Source organism: Lagopus leucura, unplaced genomic scaffold (genome assembly GCF_019238085.1).
Source record: "Lagopus leucura isolate 7727_CA_CO unplaced genomic scaffold, USGS_WTPT01 Super-Scaffold_100096, whole genome shotgun sequence".
NCBI classification, from domain to species: domain Eukaryota; kingdom Metazoa; phylum Chordata; class Aves; order Galliformes; family Phasianidae; genus Lagopus; species Lagopus leucura.
Window position 1 is genome coordinate 2828 of NW_024962322.1, and position 16239 is coordinate 19066.

Here is a 16239-nt window from a genome sequence, read left to right on the forward strand (position 1 = left end):
CTCCATGGGACACACGGGGTGGGAGCGCAGCCTGGAGCGGTGTGAAGCCCCCAAGCTGTGGCCCACCCTGGCCCCATCCAGATGTGCGGTGCGGCGGGCCAACATCTGGCGGGGCTGTGGCCCTGAACACAGGCTGCTCTGTCTGCTCCCAGCGACCCGCGCCCATGACCAACGCGGATAATCCCCAGCCCTGCCATTCCGTATGAATACGCAGCGAAGCGTTTGCAGCTGCTTCCGTGCTAGGCAGTGATTTCCTACTACAACCCTTTTTTTAAATTTATTTTGCTTTTCCAGGAATATTCCTGCTTCTTTTTCACATGGCTGAGGGACGAAACACCCTGTAAGGATGAGATGAATTTATTCAGTATTTGGCAGATGACAGAACATGGCTTCCAGTTCACAGGTTCTTACCAATGGCACTCCCATCTCCCCACCACGCGCTCCGGGCACCGGTGCCGATTGAGCCACCAAACCCCATGGTGTGCACAAGAAATGAACCCCAAATTTGAAAGGAAAGATGCACACGTGCTGGAACCATGATGGCACAGCTCGCAGCTTGGAGAAAGCGTGGTCTGCAGTGTTCTTCCTGCAGGGGTTAAGGCGGTGATCGTGAAGGCAAGCAGAAGGTTTGCAATGTTCCCAGTTAAGCACAAGCAAGCTGTAGGGTTTGCTTCCCAACATGGATGAGGGTTGGAAAAGCTGAGTCATCGCGTCCAGCTGTCACCCCAGCACCACCATGGCTGCCTACATAGCCACAGGATCATTGTGGTTGGAAAAGACCTCCACCATCACCATGTCCAGCCGCCAACCCATTGCCACCGTGCCTGCTAACCAAATCCCTAAACAGAATCATAGAATTACTCCGGTTGGAAAAGACCTCAAAGGTCACCAAATCCAACCCCAACCCGCCGCACCATGCCCACTGACCCCTATCCCCCAAAGCAAGAAGGGGAGGTCATGCAGTGAGCAACGATACAAAAAAAAGGGTGCCCCGCAGATCCGTGCTTCACGAGCCGTGCACGTGCTGAGTCGGGTTCTCATCACTCCTCTCCCCTCCCTGACAGCTCGCTCACAATATTTACACTTGGCTCAGGCTGTGGCCACCACGTCTGTTTATTTCTGCTCTCCCAAAGGGCTGCAGGTACCCAACGAGCGCTCTCCGTGCCGCACTGGCTGCCGTTGGCTTCGGGCTTTATCGCTCCTTCCCATTCATCACCCCTGATAAATATTTATGGCTGCATTAGGGCACTCAGCTCCTTCCACTAAAAATAACATTCCAGAACACCGAGGGGAAAAAAAAAAAAAACCCCGAAATGGTGTGATTGGAACTGATTGCAATGTTTCCTAAGCACCCAGACGGCGGTGAGCTCCCAGCCTCAGACTACACAACTCTGCTCTTTCTCTTAATTTTAAACAAAACCCAGCTCTCCTCTCAAGAATGAACACAGAGATGCTGATGCCAACCCAAGCTACTCATCCCTGAATTCCCTGCCTGCAAGGGGACATTTGGTAACAGTTTAAAGAAGAGGCACTGGTCTGGGGTCCTCCCACTGCTCGTTCCTCCCTGACACGCCATCACTTACAGAGGACAACGTAACATCAAACACAACAGCAACCCGACAGCGGAGCGGTGCTTGTAGGTGGGTCTGAACGGTCCACACTCACGAGTCCCCCCTGCTTTACACGCAAAGAGACCCCAATGGTGCAAACCTCATTTTTTGTCATGCACAGCAAAGGGCAGGAGCCAAGAGGAAACAGCCAGCATGAGATGCGATGGCGCCGCTGTTGGGTGGGAAATCCAACAGATTGGAACGCATAGCGGGAGCGGGGAGTATTGCCTTTTTCTTGAACCTCCCGCAAATGGCACAGTTCGATGGGGCACTGTCTGATTATCGTTAGTAAACACACTGAGGAAAACAGTACATGCAATGGCCTAAGAGGCAAATGCCCACGGGGAAACCCCTCGGTTGGCTGGGAGAACGCCGGCGCCGGTGGGAGGTCAGCGTCGATCACAGTCGCGCGATGGTGGTGGGTCGGCCGGAACGCGGCTCTCCCAGCGGCGCGGGGACGTCTTCGGTCACGAGCTCACCGAGAGCCCCCTGCGCCTGCACCATAGGAAACAGAGACTGAGCCCACGGCACTGAACCATGGAACCATAGAATCACAGAGTGGTTTGGGTTGGAGGGACCCGAAAGAAGAACACCCACAGAATGGGTTGGTTTGGAAGGGTCCCTAAAGACCATTCAGTTCCATTCTTCGCCCCTTCTGGAGGATAAAGAAGCCCTGAAAAAGTTTCTTGCCTTTATTGTCTCACTTTTCTCCATTTTCTGCTTCTCAGCACCACCTCTGGTGCTTCAGCCCCTGTTCCATGGCAAGGGACAGCCATGTCTCAGCTGCCCCCCATACAGCAAAGTGCAGAGCAGCCATTAGCGTCCAAGGGGCACAAAGGGACTGCCGTGCATAGACAGCACAAAGAGCTCCACACTGCCTACCTCTAATGGCATCATTTCACTCCTTCTTCAGTTACCAGATTGTTTCCCAGTCGAGACAGGACTTGAATTTCTAATGTAAAAACTATCAGAGAAACTCTGAAGCTGCTTTCAGGTTATCTCTATCCATTACTAAAATGGCAGGGAGGCAGAAAGGGCAAAAGCTTTGTTTCTGTGCTTTGCAAATTGCCTTCAGAGCGCAATGGTGCCAGTTTTATCATGCAGAATTGTGTTTTGCAGCACTTGTGCCTAATTCTATTTGGCCAACATGGGCTGGATCCCAACGGACAATGTGAAGGTGGGATTCTTGTTCTGCTCTCTGGATTCTCATCAATGTGCAAGCTTCCAGCACAATGGAATAAGACCCAGGAATGGGATCCCCATCGACCTCTGTGAACCCACATTTGTACCCACGCCGCGTGTTTTGGCTGCAGGATTTGGTTTTAGCCTCCTCCTTCCCACTGCCAGCACTCAGAGATCAGCACTGCGCATCAGGCAAATACTATGCAGAGTGGAAACCCAACCCGGTGCCCTCCTACGTTTTTCAGTGGGGAAGTGATAGGGATCTGCCCCAGGTGCCTCGGAGGCATTGTGAGCGCGAGGCTCAGCCTTTCTCCGCCGACACAGTCTCATGCTCCCCAGCACCTGTTTGTCTGTCCATCTGCTGTGCCTTATTATAACACACAGTGCCGGCTCTTTGAGGGTAGAGATTGTATTTTTAGTACATCTGGATAGCGTCCGTCGCAATAGACTCCGATTTCCTGGCGGAGGCCTTTCAGTGTAAAAGTAATGCTAATAAAAGAAAAGATAACGGCGGTAGTTCTGCTTTCACTGAAGTTAATGATGCTTTCCCACTGTCTGTAGCAGGAGCTGAATTAGGTCATAACTAGGAAAACCCAGCATCCTTTGGAATAGGTGCAGAGTGGCGGGAGGGAAACTCTCCTCGTCTTGTACAGAAGCATAAAAGGAAGGAGAAAGCAGAAGGTTGGCAGAGAAATGTCCAGGCTCACCTGAATTGCTGTACAGCCTGTGGTCGTCCATCTAACCTGCAACACAGGAAGAAGATACATCCATCAAACAGGCAACTGTATTTCCTGTACAATGAATAATCGTTGAATCATAGAATTGAGAAGGTTGGAAAAGACATCCAAGATCATCCAATCCAACCGTCCACCATCACCACCACCATGCCCACTAACCAAAATCACAGAATCATTCAGGTTGGAAAAGATCTCTCAGATCCCCAAGTCCAACCCCAGCCCACCCCACCATGCCCACTGCCCACATCCCTCAGTGCCACATCCCCACGTTCCTTGAGCACCTCCAGGTTTGGTGACCCCACCACCTCCCTGGGCAGCTGTGCCACTGCAGCACTGCTCTTACTGAGAAGAAATTTTCCTAATACCCAACGCAGACCTCTTGTGGTGCTACTTGTCAGAGCCTTTGACACTGTCTCCCACAGCATTCTCCTGCAGAAGCTGGCAGCCAGAGACTTGGATGGGTACACTGTTGGCTGGGTAAGGAGCTGGCTGGAGGGCCGGGCTCAGAGAGTGGTGGTGAATGGAGTCAAATCCAGCTGGCGACCAGTCGTGAGTGGTGTTCCGCAGGGGTCGGTGCTGGGGCCTGTCCTCTTCAATATCTTTATTGATGACCTGGATGAGGGCATCGAGTGCACCCTCAGTAAATTCGCAGATGACACCAAATTGGCTGGAAGTGTGGATCTGCCTGGGGGTAGCGAGGCCCTACAGAGGGATCTGGACAGGCTGGAGAGCTGGGCTGGAGCCAATGGGATGAGTTTCAACAAGGCCAAATGCTGGGTCCTGCACTTCGGCCGCAACAACCCCAGGCGACGCTACAGGCTTGGGGCAGAGTGGCTGGAGGACTGCGTAGAGGAAATGGACCTGGGGGTATTGATTGATGCTCGGCTGCACATGAGCCGACAGTGTGCCCAGGTGGCCAAGAAGGCCAATGGCATCCTGGCTTGCATCAGAAACAGTGTTGCAAGCAGGAGCAGAGAGGTGATTGTTCCCCTATATTCAGCACTCGTGAGGCCGCACCTCGAGTACTGTGTCCAGTTTTGGGCCCCTCACTGCAAGAAAGACATTGAGGCCCTGGAACGTGTTCAAAGGAGGGCAACAAAGCTGGTGAGGGGTCTGGAACACAGGCCATATGAGGAGAGGCTGAAGGAGCTGGGAATGTTCAGCCTGGAGAAGAGGAGGCTCAGGGGAGACCTTATTGCTCTCTATAACTTCCTGAAGGGAGGTTGTAGTGAGCTGGGGGTCGGCCTCTTCTCTCGTGTCATTAGTGATAGGACCAGGGGGAATGGTTTCAAGCTACGGCAGGGGAGATTCAGGCTGGACATGAGGAAGTATTACTTTTCAGAAAGGGTGGTCAGGCACTGCAATGGACTGCCCAGGGAGGTGGTGGAGTCACCGACCCTGGGGGTGTTCAAGGAAAGACTGGATGTTGCGTTGAGGGACATGGTTTAGTAGGAGCTATTGGGAATAGGTGAACGGTTGGACTGGGTGATCTTTTAGGTCTTTTCCAACCTTAGTGATTCTATGATTCTATGATTCTATACTTGAAGCCATTATCTCTTGTCCTAAACCCAACCTCTCCACCTCTCATTGCTCTACTGAGCAGCTCTTCAGCTGCAAACAGCTCTGAAGGCACTGGGGTCAATCTCCAGCCCTCTGGAATACAGGAGAGGAGCCTCAGTTAAACCCCTAAGCACGTTCCACACGGCAACCCAACAAATCCCACAGAGGGACTCTCCACGGCCACCAGCACTTGGAGCCTGGAGGCGCCTCCACCACCTCCTGGGCTGCAGGAGGACTGCGCCTTCATTATCGATCATTCCTTGATTTCTTGGCCGGCTTTTCATCTCGCTATCTCTGCCACGTTAAGTCACTTAATTTCTGGCAGAGAGAATATTTACATTCCACACAATGGCTTTTGGGCCAAGTCCTGCTTTGGGTTATGTCTCCGTTCCCCAGTGCTGCAGTGAGTAATAGGATTCGTCCTACTATGCCTCCACCACACATCCCATCTCCAAACCCCCTTCCCCTTTTTTCCCCAGGCAGGATGCTTGGGAAAAGAAAAAAAAAAAGCAGAAGGGTCATCTGCTAAGCATCTCAGCTATTTAGCTTAAGAGGAATGTTCTAGGGCAGAGAGAGTCCTGTGATTTAGAGCCAACGCCATGCTGCTTTGAAAGCTGAGATCAGACTCGGTGCATTTCTTCACGCATGCTGACAATGCCGAACGCTGATGGACAAACCATCAGGAAGCTGAGCATTCCCAGGCACCTGAAAGCACTGGACTGGAAGACGCAGGAAAACGAGGAATTTTAGTGTGAAACGTGATCCCCTTTGCTTCTTCTCAGCCAGAAGGAAAATATGCATAGAACAACAGCAACAACAAAAAGAAGGATAAAAAGTCCAAGTTTGTCACTGCTGGAATAAGGCTTGGCTCAACGAGACAGAAAAACCTCTAGGGATGGTGGAGATGAAAGGGAGCCATGAGCAGCCCACATGGGATCATCGCCTGTGGGCGATGCTGAGCGCCCGTCCGGACAAGGTCGTATGAGGCGGTGCTGCGCCGCTACCCAGCCCACGTGTGGGGCTGTTGTTTTTGAATGTACTCATCCACAGCACAGCTCCTGCAGCACTTGGAGCAGCTCTTCCTCCTCTTCTTACACAGTAAAAATATCTGTGCGGGGCTTTGTTAAAGAAAAATGTTCCCTAAAGCTGGATGCACGCTGCGGGAACAGCCGTGGTGGCACTCTGACACCAAAAGTCCTCCTTGGGGAATCGGAATGGAGAAAGCAAGCCCACCTCTGGGGACGAGCAGATCCGAAAACGTGCAGCAGGAGGATCAGAACTAGAGAGTCTTCAAAGGTCCCTTCCAGCCCCAACCATCCTATGGCTCTATGATCTTTAAGGTCCCTTCCAACTCATTCTATGGCTCTGTGACCCTTCCAACCCAACCGTTCCATCATTCTGTGATTCACAGCTCAGAGACAGGATTTCTTCCCTTACCTCGATCCTTCCCGTTCTGCATTTTTTCCATTTCTTCTTCATCTTCTTCCTCTGCTTCAGGAAGAAGAAAAACATCGCGCATGGATGAGACATGTACACGAGAGAACTGAGACATACGGGAATCACAAGTTTTAGGCTAAAACCAAATCAAAAAAGTGGAAGTATTTCTATGGAACATGGAAATTGTTTATGGAAAAAGGAAATGGCTTTATGGAAGAAGGAAATGGTTTCATGTTGATCTGAGGTGGAAACCCTGAGGTCCCTTCCTGGAACTGCTGTTTGCCTGCTTGTGCTCTCAGGACCCTGGGGCCAGGCTGTGCCCAAGGCTGGATTTTTGCTCCATACCCATTCCACTGAGCCCTGTTTCAACTGAAGAGGATTTATGACAAAGCTCATATTTATATTGCAGAGCATAGGAACAGAAGGCCACATTCTTCTGTAGATGGTGGCTTGTGTCTGTGTGCAACATCTCCCTGAGCTCTAAGCAAACAGGTGACAGTTGTTACACGCAGCGCTATCACTCCTGCCCACTTCACACGCTGCTGAGTGCAAAGACAGACAGAAAGCTCCACAATAAAGGGCACAATTTGAAGACCTTCAGATCACAGTGGATCATGACCTGCACACTGATATTCGCTTTACTTGCTAAACATTAGCAGGAGGATCAGCAGGAGCACCAGAACCTGTAAAGTCTCAAACCAGAGCCACACAGCATTCTGTGATTCTATTTAGGGACATGGGTTAGTGGGCTTGGTAGTGGATGCGCTGATGGTTGGACTTGATCACCTTGGAAGTCTTCTTCAAGCTCAGTGATTCTATGATTCCATTTAAGGTCATGGTTTGGTGGTATGGTGGAGATAGATTGATGGCTGGGCTTGATGATCTTGGCTTTTCCAACCTTAATGATTCTATGACTATGATTCTATATCATCAAGCAAGGGCATGTAATTAATTTCCTTTTCACTCCCACATGCCACATCTGCTGCCAGCACTGCCATTGCTCAGCAGCTCGTGCCCTGCTCAGGAGATCTGACCTTCAGGAAAGCAGCATTTCCGAGTGGTGCCCAAGCCATGAGGAGCTCCTGCTATTGCACACATACAGATCAATAGCAGCAGGAGCGCAGCAGCTAGGTGTTAGTCTGCTGCTACAATCAGCAGCCAGGCTTCTATCTGCAGAATGTGACCTTAACCATTCTGTTGGTTAAGTGATAAAATCAATGGAAATCCTATTCGGATGGCATTTGGAGTTCTCAGCAAGGCTAGCCATAAAAAATGATTTTTCATTTTATTGTTGAAGAAATGAACGCGTAATCTCGCGTTACGCCTTAAGTAGAATTTTTATAAAAAATAAATCTGAAGACAAATCTCTCTCCTCTTACCTGAGTGCAGCTCCTTCACCAGCGATGACATCGTGTTGGTGATGGAGTCGGCGGCCACCAGCAGGTCGTTGCGCAGGTTCCTCCTTGTACCTGGGAGCAGAGCAAACACGCAGCAGGTAAAGCAGCTGCACACAGCCCTCCTGCCTCATGGATCCTGGCCCCATGGAGCTCAGCCCTGCAGAGCTCAGCTCCACGGAGCTCAGCTCCACCAGGGATCCCTGCTCAGGAGAGCAGTGGTGCTGCACCCAGCTGCATTGGAGGGCCCTGAGAAGAGATCTGGATTTGCTCTGGAATGCTCCCACTCTGCCTGGCTATTGTAAGCAAGCCTATCGTCTGCTTGCTAATTAGCTACTGCATTGCTTTTCTCCTCGATGAGGGCAGCACTCCTACGTCAGCTCAGGGTTTTTCTGCTCAAGATGCTTGAAGTTGAGTGCCTGTCTTGTTCCAGATATTTCCCATCTCATCAATCTCCCAAATGCTGCGATGGCTTCGACTCCTCTGAGCGATTCTACCATTAGCTGTGGTGCTGTGGATCAGCGTGGCCCATGAATACCAACATGGCCTGTGAACGTCTGCATGGCTCACAGATGTTAACACGGCCCATAGATGGATGTCAGCACAACCCATGGACTTCAACACGGCCCATGGATATCAACACACCTCATGGTTGGATGTCAACGCGACCCATGGATGGATGTCAACACCACCCGTGGATATTAACATAAGCCATGGATGTCAGCATGGTCAGCATGTATCTTGGAGGCGGTGAACATTCCATCATCAACACATCCCTGTCCTCTGCCTTGGGCACCAAGTGACCAGCGCTGTGCCCATGGCGTGATGCTCTGGCAGCTACACAAACAAACACCGACTTTAACGAGCTCATCTGGACGCCCACTGCCACTGGAGGCCCTTCTGGCTGGTGGCATTAAATTATTTTATTATGTGAACACACAGAAATTTTATCCTGCTTCCTGCGTTCTCCACTTGCTTAGAATTTGTCTGATTTTACATGATTGATATGAAATAGCACTAATTGTGCAGATTGCCTTCCCGGAAAGATCATTCCCGGAAACTTATTACAGAGCCTGCTGACCATGTTCTCTTGCAAAAGGTTTACCAGCTGTTGGGCTTTATTTTAATGCTGTTTTCTCCCAGTGGCAAAGTGGAAGACCAAGAGGGGACCGCTGAAGGAAATGTATCCCATTAGGGACCATAAGACTTGGTTCTGCAAACATTTCCTGCTGATCTCCCCTCTGACGTGGGGTGGGAGTGATGATGTTGGCAGTCCTGGGTATGGCAATGAGAAAGTGAGCAGGAATGAGACCTTCACCCACTTTTTCTCTTTTCTCTCATTTTATAAGATATGCAAGAGCTCACAGAGATAATTTAAATGCTTTGGTAAAAAAATATATTAAAAAAGTAAAATAAATGGAACCTTTCAGGAGGTTTTGTTCTGAAAGCATTGCCTATGGATAATTTGCTCCTGTGAGCCACAACCACCACCACCACCATACTATTGGGATGTAGGTGCTACCCAAGCCCTTAGCACTACAACAGCCCTATACAATACCTGCCATGCATTGCATAGAGATACTAAGGTGTTAAAAACCCAGATAAAAAGAATCTTTTTCTCTTTGGGCAATATTGACAGGACCTAGTGAAGACTGTGCTCCTCTGAAGCAGGAATGAGCCACGGTTCATTCCATGAGCTTGTCCCAGAGCCAGGAGTTGAAGCCTGCACACTGTGCACAGGGAACATCGCTTCTTCTGTGTCTCCAAATGCAGATGGATAGAAAGCACATTTTGATGCCAAAGCACTACTGTAAAATAAAAAGAATCAAGTAGGGCAGTTACTGTACTACAACAATCTTGTGTTCATTACTCGTAGCTGCAGAAAGGAGATCATTTTGCCTCTTTGTGCTTTCCTCATTAAAAAACCAAAGGGGAAAATGATGAACCAGATACAGCAGATTTTCCCAGTGCCTGGTGGGACTCACAGCACCGCTGCGTGCAGCCTGGAGAATAGAAAGCTGATCTGCAGGGGAAGGACGGGCAGCTGTTGAAGGAGTGGGATGAGGCTCTTGACTCGTTGGGGGGATGAAGAGGAGGCGCCAGGGCCACCCACAGCAGCAGATGGAGCCGTGCCGCTGGTGTTTGGCACCGCGCCTCCTGGAACAAGGCTTCGTCTCTGGAAGCGCTTAGAGAGATCAGAGAATCATAGAATGGTTGGGTTGGAAGGGACCTTAAAGATCAGAGAACCATAGAATGGTTGGCTTGGAAGGGCTCTTTCAGCCCATCCAGTTCCCACTCCCTGCAGTGGGCTGGTTGCCACCGAGCACATCAGGCTGCCCAGGGCCTTGGCAGCTCCAGGGATGGGGCACCCACAGCTTCTCCAAGCTCGTTTCTGCTGGTGGGGTCAGAAAAAGGCATCTCCTTCTCCAAGATGAGTAGTGATGGGTTGGTGGTTGGACTTGATGATTTTAGTGGTCTTTTCCAGTCTTAATGACTTTGTGATTCTATGAGCTCTAGATACTTTGCACTTCCATACTGGACTTCTTCCACCATATGACCTACTCACCAGCTGAAATTTTGGAGAACAACCAACAGAGCCTTTTCCTTTCACCAAGCACTGAGGGCTGAAGGCTTGCAGTCTTCACTTCAGCGTGCCAGGGATTCAACATCCATTAAGGTTGGAAAAGATCACTAAGATCACTAAGACCACCACGAACAGGAGAACATCTGTCTGACAGAATATCTGACATTAATATTCACCACCTCCCCTACTCAGCAAGAAATATGCTCATGAATGACAAAATTCCACCTCCAGATAACGAAAGCATGAGATACAAGTTGTCATCTTTTATGGGACTGAATAGCTTGGCCTCTGGGAGATGTAGAGGGAGCTTGGAGAAGGCAGGACTGAAGAACTAACTCCCTCATTCACTGCAGTGTGATGGCTCCCTAAAGGTAGAAAACCTCTTCTTTGCCAGTCTTCTTGACATCAGACCCAAGTAATGCTTTTACTTGCCTTTTCCCAACATCCTGAGGGTGGAACCTCCATTTTTCTCCCTCTCTCCTCTGCGAGGAAGAGGCAGAGGTCTGGACTGAGTGCACAAGGTTTCTGTTTCATCTGGCTGTCTTCAAATCCTTAAGCACTTCTTGAGCCCCCAGTGACGTTTGCAATGCATGACTGCAGAAGTTTATTTTTTTAAACTAATAGCTGCTCTATATGAACTCACACTACCTACAGAAGCTGGGGAGTATAAATATCTATGTCAAATGCTGCCCTGGTGCTCCTCAAAGCACTCTAAGCTGAATTATTCAGAAAAGGACAGCTAACCCACTTGATCCAACCATTTTGGTTTTACCAAAGGATGGGGGGATGAGGTGTACATGGGGAAATGCAGTTGAAACTACCCAATAACCTCCTACTTCTTGTTGAATCACAGAATTGTTTGAGATGGAAGGGACTTTGAGTTGGAAGATCACCCAGTCCAAATCCCCTGCAATGAGCAGGGACATCTGCAGCTCAGTCATAGAATTATAAAATCACAGAATCCAATCATAGCATCACAGAATCGTTTGAGTTGGAAGGAACCTCTAAAAGTCATCTCATGAACAGGGACCTCTACAGCTCCACGAGGTTGCCCAGATCAGGTTGTGCCCATACAGATTGGCACCATTGAGCTTAGGCCAAAAACTGGTATTTTTTTTTCAAACACAAGCGGTGTAACATCTAGAGAAGGTGCGAAGGAAGTAACAAGGAGCTGTGATCCCAGGCAAGAACTGGAGAAAGGGATCAAGAAAACATTCAGCCCCATAACCAGAGAGTCAGCTAGGTTGGAAAGGACCTCCAAGTCCAGTATTATTTATACAAAGTATGTGTTCTGCTTCTTTGCTATGATCCTCCCTTCTTTCCTTCCCTGTTGGCATTAGTCTGATAGTGACAGGACAAGGAGGGATGGCTTCAAACTGGAGGAGGAAAGACTGAAGCCAGGTGTTAGGGGGAAATTCTTTACCTAGAAGGCAGTGAGGCCCTGGCACAGAGGATCTGTGGACGCCCCATCCCTGCCAGTGCCCAGGGCCAGGCTGGATGGGGCTTTGGGCACCTGGTCAATGGATGTGTCCTCATGGCAATGGCTGGGTTGGGTGGATTTTAAAGTGCCTTCCAACCCAAACCACTCCATTCTAGGACTCTACAATTATCAGATAACTTTCTAGGACGGGAGAACCCTTTAAAATGGAAAGAATAACAACATGCCGCAGTTCCTTTGGTCTGGAGCATAGCAAAGGGCGCCGGGCTGCCCCGTTCCCTGCTCCACGAGATGCTCACCTTGTGTGAAAGCTTCTTGCATGTCCCCGATGTCCTGGGGGCCGTGTGTTGGTGTGGAGCCAGCAGAGGTGGATCTGACGGGCATGGGCAGCGGGCGGCCGGCTCCGTGGGTGGGGGACGAGTGCGCCGAGCCCGCTGCTTGCGCCTGCACGGAGACACAGCGTGCACATCTTACACTTGTTTTGGGTCAGCGTCTACAAATAATGTCGTAAAGCATTGCAACCATGCTCTGCAACCTGCTCTGCACAGAGCTAACCGCTGCTGGACGTGAGGTTAGGAAACCAAAAGCTTAGCTTTGCAGCATCCAGGAAGCAAACAGCAAATGCACGATGAGGGGCTGAGCAAACCCACAAGTGCCATGCAGGAGATTTATTAATACTTGTTGCTAAAAAAAAGGCATTAAAAAAAAAAAAGAAAAGAAGACAACTTTTTCTGGTTGCTCTTTAACTATCCAGAGCTGCCCTCATCATCCCAGTGCTCTGCAATCCTACAACCCAGGCATTCTCTGCAGCAATTTCTATCTCAGCACACTCTACACCTTCTTGCTCAGTTCACGACCAGCTCTGCCATGCTTTGCTAGCCATGATTGACGACCTTAACCTGTATTTATATTCAAGCTGTGCTACCATGGATGAGGGGAAAACTACCCATAAAAAAAAATCACATGAAAGCTGCACAACCCCTGACCAAACTCATTCTGTTTGTGCCATTCTGTTTGCTTCCCTTCCTCCGACCCGTGCATCCCTTGCTCCCTTTGACGTGCACCAGTTACCAGGGCAACCCTGCAACACCGCTGCACTGTGCCCAGCGCTCCGGGCACAAAAACCCGGCAGCGTGCAAAACTGTTGGTTTGAAACTGCACTGATAACACATGGAGTGAAAGAAGCGAGCGAAATATTCTCATGGTGCTGGCAGGGGAGATGGCTGCTGCAGGAGAGCAATGGTCTTGCAAAGATAAAATGGTTTGCAAATGAAACAAATACACAGGAAACATCATCAGCTCCATTGGGCAGATAAAGCCGTGCCTCTGCCCAAGCTGCCCGCCAGCTGCAGGGCCAGCTCCATGCATCTCCACATCTGGCCCGTGGCACTCCCCAGATGTGCGCTCACTGGGACTGCAATCATAGAATGATAGAATTGTTGGGTTGGAAGGGACTTTAAAGATCATAGAACCATAGAATGGTCAGGTTGGAAAGAGCCTCACATCCCCCCAGCCCCACTCCCAGCCATGGGCTGCTTGCTCCCCACTAGCTCAGAGCCTTGAGCAGCTCCATGGAAGGGGCACCCATTGTTCACTGGGCTGCAGCACCTGGGCATCACCTCGGAGTAAAGAATTTCTTCCTTACATCTAACCTAAATCTCTCCTGAAGGACCCCCCCAAGCTCCATGCTCCAGCCCCAGTCCAGCCTCCAGCCCTGGTGACACCTGTATTCTACTGACACGTGCCTTTGAGACACGTCAACCAAATCCGCGTTCTTAGAATAAGCGCCCAAGGAACTGAAATTGTTTTTCTCAATCGCTGGGCACGCAGATGGGCTGTGCCAATTTGCATAGGGCAACAAGTGGAGCAGAGGGGCTGGGAACGTCCCTCACTCTCACAGTGACGCAGTTCCTGGAAATCTGAGTGATTTTGAGAAAAGCTGGTGACGGCGTGCAGCCAACGTGGCATGGAGAGCAGCTTGGGGGCAGCACCGTGCTTCCTGCTGTGCAGCAGCTCCTGTTGATGTGACCTGCAGCACCTGTTGGCCAAAAGAGGATCTGAAAGCTCTGGGGAGCAAATCGCCTTCGTGGGGCAGTGAATCACTGAACTGTGGAATCACTGCGGGTGGAGAAGACCTCTAAGGTCCCCAAGTCCAACCCCAACCCAGCCCACCATGCCCACATCCCTCAGTGCCACATCCCCATGGTTCTGGAACACCTCCAGGTTTGGTGACCCCACCACCTCCCTGGGCAGCTGTGCCACTGCAGCACTGCCCTTCATGAGAATAAATGTTTCCTGATGTCCAACCTGAAATTCTCTAATTCCAGACAAAATAAAAGTATTCTACATATCGATCTCACTCTTTTTGTACTTTATACAGCAAATGTAGTCTCATGCATGCTTGGGTGTTTCCACTCCCGTGGAAGAATTACGTGTGTGGAAAAACGGTGCATGACCTTTAGGCAACATTTGTGATGCATAACCATACAGCAAAGAGAAAGGAGAACATGTGAGCTGTCTGTACGCTGCTGTTGTTTGCTAACCACGAGCATGATTTGGGAAAACCAGAAAGCAGCGATGGGACCGTACAGCTCGGTGTCCTAGAAAGCAGATTATTGACTGAGAAAGCAAGAAAGACATCTGGTGCACGCAGACACACTGCGGAAGCGGAAGGGAAGAGCTGAGGAGTCCCCCCAGCACGGGCGGTCGTAATGTGAACCGCAGGTGCCGGGCTGGGCCCCATAGGAGGAAGCGGTGGGCGGACGCGTGGGCAGGGGACGGGGATGGAGGAGGCACGGACAGATAATGGATGAGCTCAGGAGCTGTTCCCGAGGCGGAATGGGAAAGCAATAAATCACTCCTACAGCCTTCCTCCTCCTCCAAAGGCTGAAGGAAGGAACAGGGCAGGTCGTAAATACTGAGCTGAGGCTGCTCTGAGGTTGTGGAAGTGAACCCAACGCAGGGCGCGCAGCAATGTGTGCACAGGAAGCTCTGGGGTTCGTTGCAGAAGAACTGTGAACGGGCTTTTAAGTTCCTCTCTGATGCTTTTGGGTTACGGGAAGAAGAGTGCAATGTTAAGCATCCTGAAACACTTCTGTACCCGGGATGCAGAAGATGGATTTCCATTGATAAAAACAGACATGGAAAGCCCTGACCCAGCTCCTGAAATGTCTGGGAGCTGACTCGTATGTACTGGCCCCAGTTTATCAAGACCTGCATGCGGCAGCTCTGAGGTTGAACCTGAAAAACCCTAAAAATCTCATGATAAAAACAGCTCTAGGCTTTGCATCAGAACAAGAGGTGTGGGAAGAAGGGACGGTAACATCTCTCACTGAATGGAAAAGGGCCTCTTCCAAACCGCCATATCCATCAGCGCTTCTGCTTCCTGGGGAGCTGGGGTGGATGACCCCAGAAGGACCCACGTTTGTTTGTATGATTCTGTGATCCTACCAAGAAACTGAGAACATTCGCTTTGCAGGGAATTTACGTTGACTTTAATGTGCTTTATCATCTAACATATCCCCGTGAATAGATTAAAATAAAAGAGATCTCGTGTACCTATAAAAAGCTAACATTTCCTTAGAGAAGCGATTTAGACAAGTAAACAACTCATCATGCCCCAAATAGCTAACTCCAGAAAACGCTGCAGAAATGGATCAGAAATGAAAAGAACGTAAATGCGTGGCCTACAACACTCATTTTTTGTTCAGTATCTTCGCTGTAGGAAATTAAGGAAATCAGACAATGTCAAACGGCATCCGAGCAAAAGCAGGAATCTTCATTAGAAAGGGAAATGGGAACAGGCTTTTCATCTGCATATCATGCATGTTCGCTTTCTAACTTGCATTTTCTATAAAAGAGGGGAAATTTAGGATAGATGTTATAGGAAAATTCTTTACGCAGAGGGAGATGAGGCCCTGGCACTGCCCAGAGCTGTGGGTGCCCCATTCCTGGAGGTGCCTGAGGCAGTGGATGAGCCCTGAGCAGCCTGATCTGCTGAGGAGCACCCAGCCCACAGCAGGGGTGGGGCTGGGGGAGTTGTAAGGTCCCTTCCAACCCAACCATTCCACGGCTCTATGATCTTTAAGTCCCTTCCAACCCAACCATTCCACGGCTCTATGATATTTAAGTCCTTTCCAACCCAACCATTCCACGGCTCTATGATATTTAAGTCCTTTCCAACCCAACCATTCCACAGCTCTATGATATTTAAGTCCTTTCCAACCCAATCATTCCACGGCTCTATGATATTTAAGTCCCTTCCAACCCAACCATTCCACGGCTCTATGATCTTTAA

The 16239-nt window shown here is 49.9% G+C and overlaps 1 protein-coding gene across 7 annotated transcripts in view; it reads right to left on the reverse strand.

Moving 5' to 3' along the window:
* Nucleotides 1-341: 341 nt before the first annotated feature.
* DTNB (dystrobrevin beta) overlaps nucleotides 342-16239 on the reverse strand; it is a 140453-nt gene continuing 124555 nt past the window's right edge. For 2 of the 7 annotated variants that reach the window (XM_042887629.1, XM_042887628.1), the window contains 3 exons: nucleotides 12242-12386; nucleotides 7906-7995; nucleotides 4996-6580 (listed from right to left, as the gene is read on the reverse strand). In XM_042887629.1, the coding sequence (XP_042743563.1) occupies nucleotides 6495-6580; nucleotides 7906-7995; nucleotides 12242-12386 (321 nt within the window). In that variant the 3' untranslated portion in view covers nucleotides 4996-6494. The other 5 variants (XR_006181676.1, XR_006181675.1, XM_042887630.1 and 2 more) reach the window with 4 other exon arrangements.